At 34.8% G+C, this 21,066-nt stretch overlaps 4 protein-coding genes across 6 annotated transcripts in view; 2 read left to right on the forward strand and 2 right to left on the reverse strand.

Moving 5' to 3' along the window:
* LOC123307207 (adenine phosphoribosyltransferase-like) overlaps positions 1-928 on the forward strand; it is a 1,031-nt gene extending 103 nt beyond the window's left edge. Inside the window, exons 1-3 of the mRNA XM_044889428.1 lie at positions 1-124; positions 177-414; positions 468-928. The exon at positions 1-124 is cut by the window's left edge and continues 103 nt beyond it. Of these exons, the coding sequence (XP_044745363.1) occupies positions 39-124; positions 177-414; positions 468-683 (540 nt within the window). The 5' untranslated portion in view covers positions 1-38 and the 3' untranslated portion in view covers positions 684-928. The remainder of the gene's footprint in view (positions 125-176; positions 415-467) is intronic.
* A 624-nt stretch (positions 929-1,552) lies between these two features.
* Positions 1,553-5,893, reverse strand: LOC123307208 (TBC1 domain family member 31). Its single transcript, XM_044889429.1, has 9 exons — positions 5,751-5,893; positions 5,244-5,673; positions 5,037-5,185; positions 4,547-4,982; positions 4,131-4,482; positions 3,288-3,920; positions 2,374-2,750; positions 2,160-2,318; positions 1,553-2,088 (listed from the first exon to the last, which is right to left on the reverse strand). The coding sequence occupies exons 1-9, from the start codon at positions 5,828-5,830 to the stop codon at positions 1,753-1,755; spliced, it is 2,952 nt and encodes a 983-aa protein (XP_044745364.1). The 5' UTR covers positions 5,831-5,893; the 3' UTR covers positions 1,553-1,752.
* Positions 5,894-6,038: 145 nt separating this feature from the next.
* Positions 6,039-10,329, forward strand: LOC123307210 (hydroxylysine kinase). The gene is made up of 4 exons (XM_044889430.1): positions 6,039-6,493; positions 7,341-7,540; positions 8,139-8,552; positions 9,779-10,329. Exons 1-4 carry the CDS (start codon positions 6,193-6,195, stop codon positions 9,974-9,976), a joined length of 1,113 nt encoding a protein of 370 aa, XP_044745365.1. The 5' UTR covers positions 6,039-6,192; the 3' UTR covers positions 9,977-10,329.
* A 6,353-nt stretch (positions 10,330-16,682) lies between these two features.
* LOC123308586 (protein madd-4) overlaps positions 16,683-21,066 on the reverse strand; it is a 464,545-nt gene continuing 460,161 nt past the window's right edge. For all 3 annotated transcript variants that reach the window (XM_044891314.1, XM_044891315.1, XM_044891316.1), the window contains 4 exons: positions 20,037-20,463; positions 18,904-19,052; positions 18,256-18,406; positions 16,683-18,132 (listed from right to left, as the gene is read on the reverse strand). In XM_044891314.1, coding sequence (XP_044747249.1) covers positions 18,026-18,132; positions 18,256-18,406; positions 18,904-19,052; positions 20,037-20,463 — 834 coding nt within the window. In that variant the 3' untranslated portion in view covers positions 16,683-18,025. The remainder of the gene's footprint in view (positions 18,133-18,255; positions 18,407-18,903; positions 19,053-20,036; positions 20,464-21,066) is intronic.

The following is a 21,066-nucleotide window of genomic DNA, read 5'->3' on the forward strand; positions in this document are numbered from 1 at the left end:
GATCAAAACTTGAGCAACTGCGGTCATTCGTTTCAATCATGGCATCAAACGAGAGTAAGAAACAATTAATTAAGGATAATATTAAATCCTACCCGGATTTTCCAAAACCAGGTGTGATCTTCAGGTATTAAAAAAACTTCTACACAAATTAAAGTGCTGATTGTTTATTTTTTCAGGGATATTTTTTCTGTTCTACAAAATCCCGAGATCTTTGCTGTTCTCAAAGATTTATTGATCTACAGTGCAAAGTCTTTTGCTGTTCGTCCAGATGTGGTTGTTGCATTGGACTCTAGGGGTTTTCTGTTTGGAACACTAGTAGCTCTAGATTTACAAATTCCTTTTGTACCAATAAGGAAAAAGGGTAAACTGCCAGGCCCCAAGAAGACAGCGGAGTATTCTTTAGAATATGGAACTGTAAGTTCAACTGAAATATGGTTAGGTGTGTTGACTGAAATTTCTTATTTCAGGATACTCTGGAAATATCTACAGATGCAATAGAGCAAGGTTCTAATGTTTTAATTGTTGATGATTTATTAGGAACTGGTGGAACTCTACAGACAGCCTGTTCGCTTGTAAAAGATGTTGGCGGTAATGTTTCAGGTTGTCTTGTAGTGATTGAATTGAAAGAATTTAATGGTAGGGCGAAAATTAAATGTCCTTTAATGAGTTTGGTACAATATTGAGAACATTAAAGTAGGGAAACAAAGGACACAAGTACCCATTCATTTTTCCTTTATAAAGAATAATTTATACTGTATTATTTTTTGAAGAATCAAACATCAACAAAGATGCAGGTGTACTTTCTGCTTTTGTTTCATAACCCGAAATAAGTTTATGATCTTGATGCTGGTAAAAATGAATGGTTATTTTTGAATTGTCTCAGTTTTCTCAAATTTTATGTTGATATTAAATATACCTACTCTGTGAATTTATATATTTTTCAACGAGCATTCCTTAAGTATTCTTAGGTCAAGTATTCGATTTCAATCATCTTTAAATAGTGTTGATGCTCCTCAATTAAGAATTAAGTGATATTATCATGTAACTCATTGGTAATTAAAAGATACCATATAATGGTACCTGCGGATGTTCTATCTTGCTCAACTAAAGGCTGGGAAAATTTAATCTATATTTTGATTTTATAGTTTATATAGTTTGTGATTTTTAATTGGAGTAAAATTACCATAGTTATTGATATTGTACCTGTGTGTGAATCATATTCCGTAATCAATAATTCCACATGTATTTAGATTTTGTACTCTTTTGCAATAATTAAACCAATGAATTATTTAAACCATTGATCTTGTATTACTTCCGATTTAATATGTAAAGCCATACCCTACAATTTACAAGTCATAACTTGGAGCCTAAAAGCAATCAGAAATAATTTCCCCATCACAAAATGTCAATTTTGTGCTATTTTCATTGCTGAAAAAACTTTGTCAAGAATGGAATGAGAATTGAAAGTAAGTTCAATATACACTGTGTGTGGTTTCACAGACAGAAGCAGGAAAATTAGTATCTCATAGTTAATTAAAAAAACCATGATACCTACATCATAAAAATGACTTTATTATACTACTCGTACATTTTTACTTATCAACAATATATAAGCCATCAATTATGAAGGCATACTATATTCTCATAAAAAGCATGTGACTTTTATCTTTATGATGGATTAAATTGTCAGATTATTTATAATGTTCTTAATACTAAATTATATTAAGTACATTTTTATATTTCAAAAAGATACTATTTTATTTTCTTTGAGCCAGCAAATCTCACTGACTTTTTAGCAACTCTCCTCCTAAATCTTTTGATATTCCTTATCATTTTGGGATTTTCACTCTCTTTTTTGGAAATATTTTCACTGGGGGGATAGCTTTCACTTGAGGACACTGATTCTATCCTTGAAGTATTCCATGGATAGTTCCTACATATTCTCAATAATTCAGATGATTGTGTGTTTGTCGTGGCACCTGTAGAAATTTTAGATCTACTTTCATCTATCCTGGATTTTGAGAGAGCATTCAACAAATTGCTAACTTCAGCCTCCAATTCTTCAGTTTCAGTTCGAAGTTGTATATTCTGAAATATAGAAAATACTCAAAATGAATTCAGTTTAAATAGTATTTTTTGTATTGAGTTATCTATCTTACTTTGAGACAGCTTTCACTTTTCGTCAGATCTAAATATTCACTTGAAAGTTCTTTAGCAAGTGCAGATTCTACTTTCCTGATCAAGTCATCGATGGCTAATAAACTTGAAACTATATTGTACTGTCTTATTCTGTTTTCAGCATCTGGAGATTGTGATATCTAAAAATTATGAAAAGTAGTCAATTGAATTTCTGATTCGTGTATTCGTGTTCACCTTCTTAACTTCCCTCAGTATCTTCTTGTGCTCTCTTCTGATTGTTTCATGTAGCTGAGGTTCATCAATGGAACTTGATTCTTCATGTAATAAAGCTTCGATCTGCATTTTGTGCCTCATAAGCTCTGAATAATGACGTAGCAACATAGTCTCCGCCTTTTCAGCCAAATATTCGTCGGCTTTGCTATTGGTTTCTATTTCGTTGCACATCATATCTGTGACGAGTAATTTTTTTCTGATTAGGTCATTTCTTGAATAATTCAAAATTTTGGCCTGGTGTTCGTCAAATTTTTTTCGGAGCTTGGTCAGACGTTGCAGATGTTGTTTGGCTTTGATCTGTTGGTCCTGGAGTTTCTCATTGCAAGCCTTTTTCATTTCTGGACATAGTTAAACTAGTATGAGTTTTAGGCTGAGGGTTAAAAAGCATTTTGTGGCTAAGGATGAGATGCATTGAAAGATGAAAATAGTAGATCAAGGGCTTCCGATCAAAAATGACCATTCGACATATATCTGATGGATAACAGTGCTGAAATAATCAGAAAATTCGAACCATCAGAAATATATCAATGTTAAAGCCTTGAACAACTTTCACTTTGGCATTTTCCCCTGATCTCTTTTGAGTCTATGGTGTTTCAATTTCTGAAATGATTTCATGAGATAGGTATCCTTCTCGAATTTGTGAAGCAGCTTTTTTTTGGTTGGTTATTTCAGCTGTACCTACTCTGTTATGTTGAGGTCATATCTTGAGGTGAAAAGAATATTTTTCAAGCTGGTGGGATAGAAGGTGCTCTAATTTGAGATAAAAGCAGGTGATCAAGGTTTTTGAGAAGTGATAAATGAAAACAGAAACAAGCAACTGAAAGTTGAGAAGTCTACTGTGCCTTTATTCTTATTGTGAAATCCCTGAATCTTACCATACAATCTCTTTTTCTCAATATTTTCTAAGTCACCATCCAACATCTTATCGATTTGTTTCTTTTTATCCAACAGTAATTTGGCCTCTTCAAGGTCAATATTTTGTAACTGATTTTTCAAATCACTCAATTTTTGTGATTCATTTTCTATCAGGACTTTGGGATATCCTTGAAAGACGGGGTAAACATCCTTTTCAATATTTGTGAACATGTTTAAGTATTTACGAGGATGTATAGTTGGATTGGTTTTATCCATAATTTTATAACACTTGCTCAAAAATTTCTTCATATTTAATGGATTTTGCTTGTGGTAGAAATTTTCTATTTCCTTTGTTTCTTTCAAGTTGAACAAGGCGTTTCTGTGCATAATATTGTATCCAATTACGGTACAAATCAGGAATGCTGGCTCATTAGTCAGTATATGGTCCCAAAAAACATACCAGGACTGGGTGGTGAGCACTTCCGAAAAAGCGCACTCCAGTAGAGGCCATGCATATTGTTTTGATGTTATACCGTAGTCATTTATGTGTCTTAACAGTTGCGGATCCCACTCCAATAACATGCTCTCTATTATTGCCAGAATGTTAATGGGAGGAAGTGGAAAATATTCGAACCAATATTGACACCAATTCACTAAAATATTGCTAAATTGAAAATGTAACAATAAAAAAATCATAAATCACTCTTTTATTCAGCGCCGCCTGTTGGTATGATACTCTATGTGCACAAAAATTGTTCTAAATTTGATGGTTAGATATCCCGGCATTCAGGGATTATTCAAGTTCATGAGAAAATTCCCGTATAGAATATTGAATTGTTTATAATATAATAAGACATACTTACAGAGTATAGTAGCAACTGCTTCAAAACAAACAATGGGCTTATTTTGAAATACCCTAACAAAGGGGTAAACAAAAACTGGTAAATAATGAACATGGGAGAAAAATCCACACCATGTAACTAAATTATTAAGGAGGCACCTCAAGCTTTTGAAACTTCTGTTTTCTATAGGATATTCTCTATCCAAATTTTCAAATGCGTTGCGTCTCTGGTATTTTATTAACGCATCATATACTGCTTTATTATGAGGAAGTTGTAACAACTGTTCCCAAATCATTGTACGATAATTTTCTGGATATTCACCGTACTCCTTGAGAATAGAGCGGAGCTTGTCTATGTTCAACATTTCTTCCACCTGAAAAATTACCAAACCATTAATACCATTTCGATTCCTCAATGGCAGTCAGCACAAAACAAACCTCCTCTTTCAACTCTATAACTTTCTTTGGATGAACTTTCTGATTTAATCTTATTTTCAATTTGTTTTTAGTCAAAGCTACCACTCTTGAAGGTTTATCAACATATGTGCGGATATCATAAATTTCAATTTCTCCAGTACAGAGTAAGCAACCCAGAAATATATTTCTATCAGAGTGATCCAACTTCACGATCTCATTTTGTGTCTTCAACTCGCTTATAATTGTGTTTTCTAAGAGGTCAAAAAATAAGAGAACTCCTTGCCCTGACAATATTACTAAGATGGGATTTGTCGATTGGTTGTAAGATATGAACTTCAAAAATCTTATTGTTTTGATGTATTCTGGAAGATTAACAAATTTGAGAACTTTCCATGCTTTTAGTGAATAAATAGCAACACAAGGATCAATTCCAGACAATGCCATGATAGAACCATCACTGCAATATCGACATAACTGGATTAAATATTCATACAAAAAAGAATGTACTCACCAAGACCATGTGAAATGTTTCAATTTAATATTTCTCCAAGTGGTAGGTGGAATAATTCTCAAAACTTCAAAAGACCCAATTGCCCATACATTTATCAAATTGTCTGTATAACAACCAATTATCTGATTTGAATTTGGCAAGAAGGAAACCTGAAATTTTATTAGTGATTTTCGGATTCAACAAATCACTTCCCGTATTATTCCTTACATATGACAAATAAGATCCTTCTTCCAAAGTCAAGATCTTGAGCTTTGTATTGTCTTCCAAATTCCATATAACTGCTTCGGTTTTAGAAGAAGTTAGGCATTGTATGCATGAGGAAAATGAAATATTAGTTGGAGGACTTGCATGCCCGATTAACTTTGCTGTAATCAATCCATTCTCAAAGTTTACTATACGTATTTCATTGCTCTTTTGTCCGATGAGAATATCACAAGATTTGAAAGGGGAAAAAGCCAGTAAGGTGCACGAATCCACTACAGGAAGACCCCAAAATTTACAGGAAGCAATATTGATGAAGAATAGGTTCCCATGATTATCTGAAGACGCCAACAAGTTTCCAGCATCATTGAAACATGTGTAGAGAAATCTCAGTCGTTGTGAATGACTATCTGTATGATGTACTCGGAGAATCAAACTGTAATCAGTCTCTGCTGTAATGTTGTTTATGAAAACAGTTTAAGTATTTTCAGTTTATTGCAATTAATAGCTCACCCGTCTCTCCCTAGCGGTTTTGGATTAAGGGTGAATGACTTCTTCTTTATTTCCCCAGTGGTATTTACTCCCAAATCCATTCGTTAATAGAAAATTTCAGGTATAAAGTAGTTTCAATTCAGAAAATTCAAACTTGAATATTTATTGTTTGTATTAGGCATGACAGGAATCACAGAATAAAATCACCCTTATGAAGTTTGACCATAAAAATTATTTAGTTTTCGAGGGTAGGCAATCAAAAATACAGCACCTTCATGAAACACTTGTATTCTTAGTGGTTTCCCGATTGTGGAAAATCTTATCATTGAATATTACTTGCTATTATTTCATTTATTGATCTATTATTATCAGAATTCAAATAGACGTGAATAACCGAATGAATAGACTTGAGATACATAATTGAGTACTCTCGGTGAGCACATCTCAATTTTTATTTAGTAAGATGAATGCCGACAGTGATAACTCGGAGAAAACTCTACTTTCTATCGCAAATATTAGAGCCCTTTTGACTCCAAAAGATGTTGAAACTATTCTACATGATCACTACGGACTCGAAGCTATTAAAATCAAAGAATTGAATGGTTATGACGATAAAAATTTCTTGATTAAAGTAGGAGAATCAAAACAAAATGATTTTATTCATACTATCTGTGAAAATGGATATGTCTTCAAAGTGATCAATTCGTTGGATTCTAAAGACACCAACTTTATTAAGGCGCAGAATGCAGTCCTAGTCCATTTGGGTGAGTGTAAAGTATTTCTTCCGTTTTTCCAATCACATTTCCGAAATTCCGTTATTCGCAGAAAAAATTGATATAGTTTTTCTTAGAATTTTTGTCTAAATAAAATTAGCAAGTTATCTTGTTCATGTTCATATTCGTTGCTATTGCCCTAAAAGGTTTGTGAAGAGATGCTATTGCTTTTGCCTATGCATTATTAGTACATAATACACCCTGCATATTATCTATTATAGAACGAAAAAAGGAAAACTTCTAGACGATCTCTGGGGTATTATTATTTCTAGTAAGTTATTATTTGTATCATTTTTATATAGGAAGCCCGTTATTATCAAACGCTACTCGCATTTGAGGGGAAATTAAAAAAATGGTGAGCGAAAATCAAGTATAGTTTGAAATAATTCGAGCTAGTTCATGGTCAATGCAAATGATAATTATTTTGATAACTCAAATGCATATTATGAATGCATTCCCAAAATTACGTGAATCTCAATTTTCATACTACTGTCCACTATTGATATTTTAGTCTCCGAGATATCTGCATGTATCATATCGTGCACAATAATAAAATTCAACTCGAAAGAATGAGAGGAATTGAGGGACAAATTAGTATTAAAGATACTGCTAGATTGAAGATCATGAATTCTGTCAGTCGAATCAAATAGGATTAAATCTACAATAGTTCTGTTAATGAAAATTGATACGTGACAACTTTGGAAGAAGTACTTTATCTAATATAATATGCTATTATTATCTTCAATAATTCTGAATTCGATGGGAATAAACCGAGTAGGAATACAATGAAAATATATTGTAGAATTCATTCGGGTGATTTCCCTTTATTTGTTTCCAGCGGAGAAGAAAGTTTGCTGCCCAATTCCTACAAAAACCAAAAAGGGTGACTATTTTCTTCTGGAAAGTTTAGGGAGTGGAATACATATTATAAGGCTATTGGAGTTCATACCTGGTAAAATTTTGATAGAAACTGAAATAACTCCTCTTTTGTGTTACGAATCTGGGTCGGCTGTGGCAGACCTACATGATAAATTGAAGGTGAGTTTTCGAGGGAAGTTTTTGAGCTTAGTCAATTAATTCATCGACTGGATTATCTGGAAGTTATTTACCAATATGTTGTTTAAATATAATAATATATCATTAGCAGTTCAATTGTGAAAACATTGAGTAGATATACACAACTTATCGGGCATCGACATCGACCAAAAAAAATATTATTGGATTCGAAGATGGGATGATCGGGTTGATATAGTATCTTCAGACAATATTATTGTTGTCATTGAAAGTATAGACGACCGACGACCTTACTCAGATTGAATAGTCCTCTCCCATCATAAAACACTAATATACAGGGTGGTCCAACGAAAACACCTTAAAATTTTCATTTTTAAGCCGGAAAATCGAGGTGTTGAGTTTTCGTTGGACCAACCTGTATATCTAATATACCGACCTACATTTATCCATCAAAATTAAAGAGTAACTTTCTTTGGGAAGTAGAATCTTCATCACAATATTTGCTCCTCAAAAAAATATGGGTATTTCAGAAGTAAAATTATAAGTTATACCTACATAACCATATGATTGGTTATGAAGTTGTGCACTTATTTGCTGTGTAGCTACTTTAGATTCATTTTAGGGTTTCTACCATGAAGGATTCAAGGATCGCAATACCCCATGGATGTTAGCCAATGTTGCACAACTCAAGGACTTTCTTTTCGCAGTGAAAGACGAAAAAAGAAAAAAACTCGTAACAAGCATTATTGAAGCGTTCACAGCTGAGGTTCTTCCGAAATCGGACAAGTTTGAGAGAGGAATAATCCACGGAGATGTGAACGAGCAGAATATACTGGTCGAACAACGTGATGGACATTGGCACGTGAAAGGAATTTTGGATTTTGGCGACAGTCATGAGGGATGTTTACTTTACGACGTTGCAGTAACGATGACTTATCTTATAATTGAAGCTAGAAATATCGACTATGGGGGATATGTCTTAAGAGGATATAATGATGTGAGGAAACTGTCACACGAGGAATTAAAACTTCTCAAGGTGAGAATTTTCAGGCTTATTAAGAAGATGTTATTTAAGATTTTGCACTTAGGTATTATATATGATGAAGGACTCTTAATGTAGGCTTCTAAACATTACCTTGAATCCCTCATAAATTGTTTCGATATTAAGTATCAGTCGGCAGTGTTTGGTTAGGCAACCATATAGACGACCTGTAGGCAGCAAATGTTTTGAAAAAAATAGGGTATAACTTCTCACACACAACACTATCTAATTTTTATTCACTGAGAAAGAAAACAGAAAACACATGAAAAATATTGTTTTTGTTCCCTATTATCAACTGCTTAGATTACCAAAATTATAAGTCCACTAAAATATACAGGGTGTGTTTCGAAGGTGCGAAGGTGCGAGGCTTTTTTTTTTCAACAGAAGGTAGAACTGGCCAAAATGAAGCGTTTTACCGAAAATCACCCATACAAAACTTTCGAAATGACAAAGTTGAAAAAAAATTGAAAATGATTCCTGAAATAGATCCTAATACGACCCTAGACCGTTTTTTAGCTGAATTATTGTAAAGCTGTGGGAAAAAACTTTTATCTCCTGATTCGACCATGTGGTTTCGGTGGTAGAAACTTTAGGATTGCCGAATTCTCTCATTATTTTTTAGTAACTTAAACGATTTTATGAAATGGCTCATTTCGATACCAACTGACAGAAGAGACTCAAGACATAAGTTAAACGAATAGAATAATACTTCAAAATCTCACCAATGAATTCGTCTAAATTATTCACGATTTTTTTCACAATGGGCATCATAATCTCATTGTTTTCCAACAAACGTCGTAAAAATGGGATGGAATGGGGAAACAGAGCTAACATAAGCACTTTCAAGAAACTGCCTCGATTTTCAAAAATTTTTTTCACCCCAATTATGATTCTCTCAGAAGTGACCTGATGCATTTAATCCGATAAACTTGGTACTGAACCATTCATTGTCCAGCCATATTCTCATGTTTTGTTTTGTTTTTGCGATGCCGGAGTCACAGGTGCCGTGTACTTGAAACTTGAAATTCAATGAAATTTTGTCGAACTTCTAGGGGTTGTATCTCAGCCATCTTGAATATTTTAAATAGACAATTTTTGGTTAAACGACTCATTTTGATGAGTTCTACCTTCTGTCAAAAAAAGCCTCACATTTGAAAACACCCTGTATATCCGTTTGCTTAAAAAATGAAATAAGTATTTGAATTTTTTTCCAATTGCAGATCTGTATATGTGCCAGGTTCTGCCAGTCCTTGGTTATGGGAGCTTTTACTATCAGCCGAGATCCTAACAACACTTATGTAATGCGAACATCTATTGCTGGATGGTCAATTTTAGAGGAATTATGGAACCTACCTGATCATGAAATCCTCGAAAGATGGATGAAAATTGGTGAAAATTTCGAACGCTCTAGGATTTGACCAATGCGACAATAAGATTGACAAGAACAACTCATTCGGTATATAAAGAGGGTATTATTTAAGATTAGTGTTTTGTTTTAACAGAAGTAAGGTTTGGACAAAATAATCGGTTTCACCAAAGATTACCAATACAAAACTTTCTATAATAGATTTAAGTTCAAAGAATCATCGATGAAATAGAATGTTATTCTGTGTATAGGTGTGATTATGGGTAAAATGCTTCTTTTAATGAGTTGTATTTCTATCAAAAAAGGAGAATCACATTTTCTGAACATCCTAATACACAGGGTGAGTATTTGGCTCTTACAAATATTTCAATATATAGAAGATTCTTGAGGTCAAAAGAAACACTTTTTTCCTATACCATTTTTTCCGATTCAGCTCGGTTGAAAAACCATAAAAGAATTTCATTTTTAATTTTATCTCCCAAACGGTTTTATCGAATTCAAAGAACCCAACTGCCCAACTCTTGAAACTAAGTTGTGCCCAACTCTTGAAACTAAGTTCTAATGAATATTTGAATGTTTTGTAAAATAAAAGTATTCCTCATATTTTCTCGTATAATGTTTTCGAGTAATCTGATGTTCTGTGGAATTCGAAAAATTAGGTATTTTGACCCAATCCAACTATTTTTAAGAGATCCTCAGATGTGTAGACTTAGCTTGTTATTCTGAAGGAAATTTTGTTTTTCCAGCTCATTATGAAAACCTAAAATGGCCAAATCTTTTTATCTGGACCGAATCGGAAAAAATAGTACCTATAGCAAAAAAGTTTTTCTTTTGACCTCAAGAATCTAATGTTGAAATATTTGTACGAGTCGAAGACTCACCCTGTATATAAATCATTTTTATATTGGATGATTTGTTTTCCCAATATTATCACATCTAGAAACTGAAATCCATTAAGCATTTCAGAATAATAATAATAAATTACAGAACGAAGAATTATATATGATGATGTATATGAACAGCATTCCATGTATAGTAACATTGAAAAATAGATTTTTTATTATCACTAGAAATTTCTTCACTTAACTAGAACAAGAAAAAGTAGCTGGGCCTTTCAATCATGATCTCCCTAGAGCATTAAATTTTTTTAGGTCCATTATTTTACAATAGTTATTGTCATGTTCGCGTGTCGACGCTTTGTAGCTTATTACTTCGTATTATTTCTAATTTTTGTCAGGCGAGATTATGTGAGGAAATTAACAATGTTTATGAAATATTTAATGATCAAAACAGATAAATTTTTAGTTATTCAATATCTTTATGAGTAGTTTTTAAAGAACTTTGGGCTTTTCATTATTACAATCAAGAATAGTTCTTAGGATCCCCAATAACTATTAGAGTCATTTGGGGTAACTGAGCGCAGTGGGTAGTGTGCGCAGTGCGTATATCTCGACTATGCAATGTGTGAAAAAGGGATTCATTTGGGTGAAGCAAGGGCGCATAATCCCCGATTAGTTTTTCATAGGAGTGCGCCGTGCGACGTTTCGTTAACTTTTTATTTGCAATCAATCAAATTCACTAATTTTCTTGTTAATTTACAGCATCTCTGCAAATTCTGCCAGGTCCAAGTTCCGAGTACGACAGTGTTAAACAATATTTTTTTCGATCATGGGCATATTAATCTAAATATATAATAAAAAATTTTAGGTTCTCTTAGCTGCTCAACTCTGTAAGAACATCAATTCAAATTTTGGCTTACTGGGGAAAGTGTGCGCGGGTAAGTGTGCGCATAGATTCATTATATGTGCATTAGTTCAGTGAGGAATAAATTATGACATTGTTGATTTGCTTGGTTAAGACTCGATCAATATTGTCCTTTTTGTTCAGAAAAATATGAAGAGCCACCAACAGGGAAATATATCAAGTGTTGTGTTGTGTTCACCAGGAATTGTGGCACGAACAATAATGCAGTGCTTATAAAATGGCGCTTCTGTATTGACAATGAAAAGCATTTCTTTAATATTGTAACATTTTGATGACATTATTTTGTAATTTGTTTTGATTGTGTGGTTCACTAAGCACTGCGTTCACTCACCCCGTGAGGGTGCGCACACTTACCCGCAATACGGGACATGTGAACGCACTCCGACTTTCACCATTAAATTTATTTTTGCGGAACGAAAACGTTTTTGTTTGTTGGCTTTTTGATTTTTTTTATAGATTAGAAAATTCTCTATCTTATGAATATGTCTTAATTTTCCTAGCTTCAACATTTGAAACAGGGTATGGCTTGAAAGGCAAAAGTGCGCACAGTTGCCCCGAATGACTCTACCTTTTTCTCTAAGTGCCCCTTTTGGCATAATGCGAAACTATAGAGTTTTTTATAATGGCCGGATTTGTCAAAAACGAATGAATGAATAATCTAGCAACTTCGAAGTTTTTGTGTCATGTGGCTGTCATATGGGGCTCCAAAAACATCTAAAATTCACTAATCATGGAATTATCAATCGACATTTACGAACAAAATCAAACCAAAGTCTCTTCCGATAAAGAATACCCAGATTCCGCCAAAATTCCAAACACACCCATGGGAGACTTTCAGTACGTCGACAATCCCTCATCACAACCCCTCTCCAGCGACTGTTCCTCTTCAGATTTCTCCGACGAAATTCACCTGAACAACATCTGCGACGCGAACGAGAAGCTGCTGGAAACTCTGGCTATCCAACTTCGAGACCTTCACGAAGAGCTGGACGCTATGATTAGAAGACTGGACGACACCGAAGAGGACATATTGACAAGAAGAGATTTCTGCAGAGACATTGGAAGACTGAATGTGGAGTACGGTAAACAGATCGGCAGGGAAGTTGAGCAGGTCGAAAAGATGGAATTTTTGATGGATAATCTGCAGAGGAGCATGATGAGCAGGGATGAGATATTGGAGAATATGAAGGTGGTGGAGAACTGTCAGCTGCACGACCATTTCAAGAGGAATAAATCTAGTACTGATCTCAGTTTTTGTCGCGATAGTGAAATGTATAGTTCTGTGGGGTCTCAGTAGTTTGAATCATTGTCAGATAAATCACAAGTGATGTTCAATATGTGGTTGGTAACTATGTGGAAGTCTTCTGTGAATATATGTGATACTGAATGCTTTAAATGGGGAATTCTCCTCAATTTGGGTTATCACTGCATATGCAAGTTTAAACTGAATAATTATGAGTTTCATTCATGATTTTTTCAAATGCACCGCGGAAACTATTCAAAATCATTCTTCAAATATGGGGTTTTCAAATTTAAATCGCTTGGTTCCGAGTTTACGATTTGGCAACAGCGTCTACCAGACAATGAAAAGAACAATGTCCGATCAGCTTGTCATAAAATAACAGCTGTTGATTTACAGGTGCCTACTGACGAGCTTCAACTGCAACCGGCCATAAAAATCCCATAAAATTTTACGACCTTCCTCGTTCGTCGCAGACTTCATAGATAGCCATCTTTGTCTATCTCATCAAGATAATGTGTTTGTTGTCCTTTATTATCAAGGCATATTTCAGTCGATGTTGCCAACTTGTGCAATCGACATGAAACGCTTTAAATTTTAAATACCCATTTTTATTTTTCATTTTTTTAAGTGCTTAAAATAATTTTTTTTGGGAAACGGTTGAAATGGTTATTTCAAAATGTGACGTTTCAAAGATCTTTCATAAAAAATACATCATTTTTGTCAGAAGGAGTATTCCCTATTATAAATTATATATATTTAGTAATCGAAAAAAAAATACACGTACCAGAGCCTTGTGGATTTTGGAGGACAATGAGGACTTACGGTGGATTTATTTGGTAACAAACCTTTTGCAGGTTAAATTCCGCTCTGTTTACTTGATGAACTCACTACATAAGTACAACCCTTGTTTATATAAACAAGGGTACAATTCAATAAAAGTGTCACCACTTAACGCGCCACTATTATTGAGGAGGTGAATTTGAATTAGCAATAAATTTTACCTAACCATGCATTGAGGCCATTGATGGAGGACCATTGAATCTTTCTCTTATCACCATGAGTCGAGGAAAGTGCCCTTTCCTTTAATCTTTATCTGTTCTTTATCGCTTCTTCTGTGAAGTTCCTGACACATCTTTCTCCTTGACTGATATAACAACATACGATGCCATGGCACAGACACATCACGAGAACAAAGATTATAGATATATAATACGAAGGCGTAGAAGGGCCACATAATATTTTAAAAATATTTTTCCTTAAATTCCGACTTTGAAGTCGGAATTTAGTTAAATTCCGAGTTCAAAGTCGGAATTTAACAAAATTCCGAGTTCAAAGTCGGAATTTAACAAAATTCCGAGTTCAAAGTCGAAATTTACTAATTTCCGAGTTCAAAGTCGGAATTTACTAAATTCCGACTTCAAACTCGGAATTTTATTCAGTTCCGAACTTCTACAGGGTGTTCTACGACGACGTAGATTTGTTCCTGTATTACAGTTTGCTTTTCTACAAATATTCAAATTCATATAATACAAGGTGTTCCCACATTTAATGAATGAATGAATAATTATGTACACAGGGTGTACATTATTATTTGAGTTTTCTTTTATGAGAGATCATAACAATGATATGACAACCTTTTACAGACATGACATGACGTGAATATTTTTTTAGACATAACTGTTCTTTAGGTATATTCCGGATATTTTATGAAAAAATTTCCTTGTATTATTTACTCGTGAGGCTATCTCAATGGACAAGAAATCAGTACACCCCGGAGGTACACCCGGTGTGCTTTGATGTTTCTTACATGAAGAGGTCATTACAACGGTGAGAAACTTGATGTGTTTTATTGGAGATAATTGTCATTAGTTCCATGTTTTTGAATAATTATGAAATTATGGTCGTAGACAGGTAGAGGTAAGGTTTGTAATAGTAACCATAAAATAACATTGAGCTCCCAGGCCACCCTCCCCTCTGTATATATGGAGAAATAATCGTCATAGAACAACACCCTGTGCATCTAGCCTGTATCGGTTCCGAAGTAAATAAAATTCCGACTTCAAAGTCGGAATTTTACTAAATTCCGACTTTGAACTCGGAATTTTGTTAAATTCCGACTTTGAACTCGGAATTTAGTTAAATTCCGACTTTGAACTCGGAATTTAGTTAAATTCCGACTTTGAACTCGGAATTTTGTTAAATTCCGACTTTGAACTCGGAATTTAACTAAATTCCGACTTCAAAGTCGAAATTTAAGGAAAAATATTTTTAAAATATTATGTGGCCCTTCTACGCCTTCGTAATATAATCTATAATCTTTGCACGAGAAGAATTCAGGTATATATTGCCGCAGCAATATATACCTATATATAATATATAATAATAAAAGGGTGGGGGTGCCAGCTTCACATAGCTCATATATGGAGGCGTTTTTGTTATATCCTCATATCGCAATATAAGGCATAAAGTAAGTCAAGTATGGGTCTGTTCTGTGATATAAGGATCCATCTCCATCTATGAGCTATGTGAAGCTGGCACCCCCACCCTTTTATTTCATTTGTCCAGGCACCGTTTTAAAGATATCGGAAAAGAACTTTTTTCGTTTCATTTTCTGAGCAGCACCCCCCCAAATTGCAGAAAAGTATTTTTAATGGTAAAGATCGTTTATCCAACCCAAGTCCACTTTTGTCCACCCAATTTGTGTGTCCATCCACGGAACCATAGAAATCCATCTATCTATCTATTGCAAATTTTGGAAAGTGTGAAGTTGGCGCCTCCAAATGAGAATTTTTAAACCAAAATTTCAGGATCGTTTGTACATCGTAGGTCCATGTTTGTCCACCTGTTTTTTCATTTGTCCAGGCATTGTTTGAGATATATGGAAAAATAAGCTGGGTTTAGTTGAAAATTCGTCTAGACTGAACATTCGTGCCGAGGTGGATGAAATTCTCAGATTTATTACTAGATGAGTTGCTCTTTCAGAATATGTATCACATTTCCATCTACGATTACTCTTATTGAGAGATAAACGACTCGAAAGCTGACCTTCGAAAAATCCTGAAAAAGATGGATTCAGTTAAAAATTCGTCAAGACCGAACGGTTGTGCCGAGATGGATAAAATTTTCAGATTTATTACTGGGAGAGTTGCTCTTTCAGAATATGTATCACACTTTCATCTACGGTTACTATTATTGAGAGATAAACGACTCGAAAGCTGACCTTCGAAAAATCCTGAAAAAGATGGGTTCAGTTAAAAATTTGCATAGATGATTCTGTGGATGCACAAATGATCTATCTATACCATTAAAAATACGTTTCTGCAATTCGGGGGTGCTGCTCCAGAAAATGCACCGAAACAACTTCTTTTTTCATATCTCTCAAACGGTGCTTGGACAAATGAAAATAAAAGGTGGACAAACATAGACCTACGATGGTCAAACGATCTTGAAATTTTGGTTCAAAAATCAAAAACTAACAGATTTTCTTGAAAAATAATGTATATTTTCGGTGAATATTTGGCTCAGATCAGATAGAGAAAATGTGGTATTATGGTAGGTATTATTTCTTACTTTTTTTTATTATATTTGTGATGATATTCCTTCAACGACCACGTTTGTTCATTGAAGCCACTGGAATATTCTGAGATAAAACTACATAATGTAAATCAGTTTCGGGTTCAATTATGGATTTTTATCAACTATTGGGTATATATATATTTTTTATTGAAAGGTATCGAAATAAAAGACATTCTCAACAATAATTTGTGTTTTATACAACTTCCATCACATGACCATATTGACAAGATGGGCGAGATATCTTTATTATTGCAAATTCATAATTTTTACATATTCGAGGAGGAAGCAACATTTCCAAAATTCCTTAACTTTCGTAATATAAATATTTTCATAACAGCACGTTCCAAATCTCAATCATCTCTAAAATCGTTTCTGGAAAAATATTTGGAATCCGTAGCTTGTTTGCTACGCATTCTCTCGAACATACTCCTAAACTTAATGGTAAGTATTATGTGCATCTGATGGACAGGAACTTAGCTAAAAACTTAGGTTCGTGGGTATACAAAACTGAAATTCCTCATGGTTTCACAAGGAGAAAAATTCAAATTCAACTAACTTATGCTAACTATTTTCTAATTACCTATAACATCGGTCATTGTTCTACTAGGTAGTATTAAAAATTATATTTACATCGAAAATTATTGTCCAATAAACAATATAAAAACATGAATAGGATGGTAACTTAATATACACTTAGTTCACTCAAATGGTACCTACTTATAAATGTAGAAAATACCGAATTTATTAACAAATAAATATAATACAGCAGATTATTCAATTTTATATATTATAATCTATAACGATCTGGAATGTTTGTAGTAATAAAATGAAAAATACTCAACATCAGTCTTAATATTGTAGCTTTTAGTACAGTAGAGGCAGGACCTGGGCGATAGTGCAGAACATGAGATATTCACATCGGAATTGATTGCTTTGGAGTTTCAAAAAGTGTAGAAATCTACCTTCTGCATTCAGATGCGTTAGTATAGTTCTCCTCGAAGGTTCAGACAACCAACCTTATTTCACCATAAGGTGAAAGAGTGATTGTAAATACAGTGTCCATTTTCGCACAAGGAAAGTTAGGAGGTAAGAGCTTTTCTATGGAGGGCCTTTACCCTTTATAGTCTTATCTTCATTAATTATTTAGACCGGATCTACCCAGAAACCTGGGTAGTTTTAAGAGGCCTGTTTTCAGTAGAATTAGCGTGCACGTTTATTTTAAATTCATCCCAGTGTATGCTCATAAAAAAAAAACTTGGAAAATAATCATATCCAGTCATTAAATTAATATGTTGATCGAATAGTGTGTCGCTCATTTTCTGCACCATTTCCAGAGTTTGTGCCTATGGATGTACGTATGGTTACCATACTATAAGCGACATAGCGGCAGAAGCTCGGTCATAACGTATATTTGCTACTATTGCCATAGAAATTTACAATTGATATAATTTATTTTATGGAGAAATTTGTACAAGTAACTCTCATCGTCAGTCATTCGCAATTGAACTAATTTGTTCCCTAATTTTTACACGATTCACAACACTGTTGCGTGTACCAGGAGACGTTACACATGTTCATTGCCTTGACGTTTGGGCAAAATGTGGAGTGGTCCTTACAATCTGTAACTGAGGAAAAAAATTATTTTGGGGAAAATATTTCCATAAGGCGTCATGGAACATTATCTTGAAGGTGTGAATCTTTACAAGCTTCAAATGAGCAATACGAAAAATTTCCTGAATCTTTCATACCTGAATTTGAACATGGCGGTCCCACACAAGGCTTCATCACAGGAGGTCGGGGAATGTCCTTGCAAGCTGTTCCTGCAGGTTTTTTCGTACCAAACCAAACGCACTGCAAAATCCTGTATTTCACACCGTGCATTTCACAACCAGCGGCACACTGAAAGGAAATTATTTTCATTATTTTATACTTTTATGAAGTGGAAATTTACGTGCCTAGGCTGTGCGTAACTTGTTTCACACCGACCTAGACATGCTCTCTTCGGAAATGAGGGTAATGTTCTTATTATCTGCAAGCATTCTTCAGTTGAAATCGAAATCAAAAAAACCATCTCATAATTTTCACTGATGGATGTAGGTAGGTGTAGGTAATAATAAAATTTCGTACTACTGAATAACCATTTGCCCCACAATATTCGATCTCTTGATTCCAACAAATTAAAAAAAGCTGTTAAGAAGTTAATGTTATATAGATGTTATTAAAGTGTAAATGATCACCTCAATGATCTCATAGTCATAATCTAATGAACTTTTTCTTTCTTTCTATATGACTTATTCTGAACATGATTTGTCTCAATAGAGGATCAACAAATTATTCATTTATTTATTGTTTTTTTTGTGATTTCAAGGTGCTTCAATGATAATTGTGCAACTAACCTCTGACCAAGGACCTGCCCTCCATTTTCCCACACATTTGTTATTGAAGCATTCTTGTTGTTGAGCAGGTTTGCTGTTTTTGTCACATTTCGAAGGTCCTACGATGACGTTATCCGATGAGTAGCATTTGACCACTCTTCTCTGTATAGCTGAAAGGAAGTTATCGAGTTATTAGCTTGATTAGTTATAATGTTAAACGAAATTAATTCAGAAACATATACAGGATGGGCCATCTATAACTTTCCATCACGAATTTTGAGCTTTGTGATGGAATAACGAAAAAACAGACAGGTCAAATTTTGTTGAAAGGGGGACAAATGAGGGTGTTCAGATGAGTTTGATATCACTACCCCTCTAGCTGCAACCCCTAACAACTCTCATTTTTGAATAGGGAAAATAGAAAAATTAAAAAATAATTGCTCTAAGTGGTAGCGGCTAGAGGGGTAGTGATATCGAATTCATTTTTTGACCCGTCCGAGCGTTTTTTTCATCTCAAAGATCCGAATTCGGCGTGTGAAAGTTATTGATGGAATACTGATTCACTCTGTATAATAATAAAGCGATGAAAAAAAAATACACTCATGCAGGAAATTGAATTGCCTTTCCAACAAGGTGCTGCTCGACCCCCCTTCCCTATTCGAAAATAAGAGCTGTTAGGGGTTGCAGCTAAAGGGGTAGTGATATGAAACTCATTTGAACACCCTTCTTTGTCCCCCTTTCAACAAAATTTGACCTATCCGAGCGCTTTTTCGTTATTCCATCCCAAAGCTCAAAATTCGGGATGGAAAGTTATGGATGGCCCACCCACTCATATACAATCAACAAACCAAAAGTTTTAACAGAAATACCACCTCGTCGAGACAGAGTCGATGTTGACCATGGTCTCGGTTTAATTTGACCTCGTCAGACCAACACAACCCATACCACGATGAAAACGGAACACCCTAGAGACATTTGACAGGAAACATTCATTACATTTTCGTCGGGGTATGAGCTGTGTTGCTCTGACGAGCTGAAATGAGACCGAAACCTGGGTTGACACAAACTGCTCTAACTTGACGAGGTGGTATTTCTTCTTCCTTCGATTGATGGTGGTTTTTTAGTTCGATTTAGATAAATTTTGACCTACTCACCTTTGTGTAACGAGATACACTTAGATTTGCCGCAGTCACTCCATGCCTCCACCTTCCACCTAGGACACCCATGCCTGTTACACTGTCGCAGGGTGTCAGGAGGTATGAGGTTGGCATCATCGCAAAGATGACTGTTGACTCCCTGCGTGGTATTACGCAACTTCACCACACACTTAGCGTCCCTCGTCTGAATCCCGTTGAAACCGCAAGGTTCGGAACAGGGCGACCAATCTCCCAGCATCCATTCGAACTTCAGGTCCTCCGCACCCTTGCCAAGCACGATCTCCTTGCTGGGATCGTCTTCTTCGTACGGCGTGGTGCTGAAGAGTTGGTCGGCGTTGGCCACGTCGCGTGGGAAGAAGTCTTCGGATGTGGACACCATGCGATGACCTCTAGAGTTGGCGAACATCTGGAAAGGCCACAGCAGCTGTGGGTTGGATTAGTTTTAGTTGTTGAAGTAAGAGGATAAACAAAAAAGACTGGAGATGAAGTGATATAAAAATACGACATCTCGAACATATAAACAATCAGTGATATGGAAATTGTTAAATTTTATCACCAGGAAGGGACAGAAAGATAGCAAAATATGAACAAAATTGCTTGGTTTTCTCCTGGTGGGGAAAATAAAACTATTCCTTCGCGGATATGATGATTAAGTTCTCTGTAGATGGGTATATAGTTGATGAAACTGAGTATTGAAGAACAGAAATGAATAGAATACACCTCATGAATGTGCTGGAGATCTTCATACTAACCGCCAGGCAATATATAGCCTTCAATGCACTTCATTGGTGCATTCCAAGCATGTCCTCACCCTCAAAGATTAAAACAGGAAACAGTTGAAAAAAAGAAACTTCTAAAACAAACATACGATAAAATAAGAAAATAAACACTACAGAGGTACTTTTATCCCAAAAGCCTTCTATTCCTTAGCTCAACAAGTCTGCCAAGTTTGATAACAAATTTCTATCCCTTTATCATGTTTATATTTCCATTAGTCCAGTTGCAGGAACGTCCATTAGGATTTGAA

The sequence above is a fragment of the Coccinella septempunctata genome, chromosome 2 (assembly GCF_907165205.1).
Source record: "Coccinella septempunctata chromosome 2, icCocSept1.1, whole genome shotgun sequence".
Taxonomy (NCBI): Eukaryota; Metazoa; Arthropoda; class Insecta; order Coleoptera; family Coccinellidae; genus Coccinella; species Coccinella septempunctata.

Bases quoted from the DNA above. Each gene is read 5' to 3' on its own strand.
- LOC123307208 (XM_044889429.1), bottom strand. From the start codon at position 5,830: ATGGATTTGGGAGTAAATACCACTGGGGAAATAAAGAAGAAGTCATTC. The intron at 4,983-5,036 runs GTGAGTACATTC...TCGATATTGCAG, and splicing joins AAACATTTCACATGGTCTTG to TGATGGTTCTATCATGGCAT. The intron at 2,751-3,287 runs GTAAGATTCAGG...AACTATGTCCAG, and splicing joins TGAGAAAAAGAGATTGTATG to AAATGAAAAAGGCTTGCAAT.
- LOC123307210 (XM_044889430.1), top strand. From the start codon at position 6,193: ATGAATGCCGACAGTGATAACTCGGAGAAAACTCTACTTTCTATCGCA. The intron at 6,494-7,340 runs GTGAGTGTAAAG...ATTTGTTTCCAG, and splicing joins TGCAGTCCTAGTCCATTTGG to CGGAGAAGAAAGTTTGCTGC. The intron at 7,541-8,138 runs GTGAGTTTTCGA...GATTCATTTTAG, and splicing joins ACCTACATGATAAATTGAAG to GGTTTCTACCATGAAGGATT.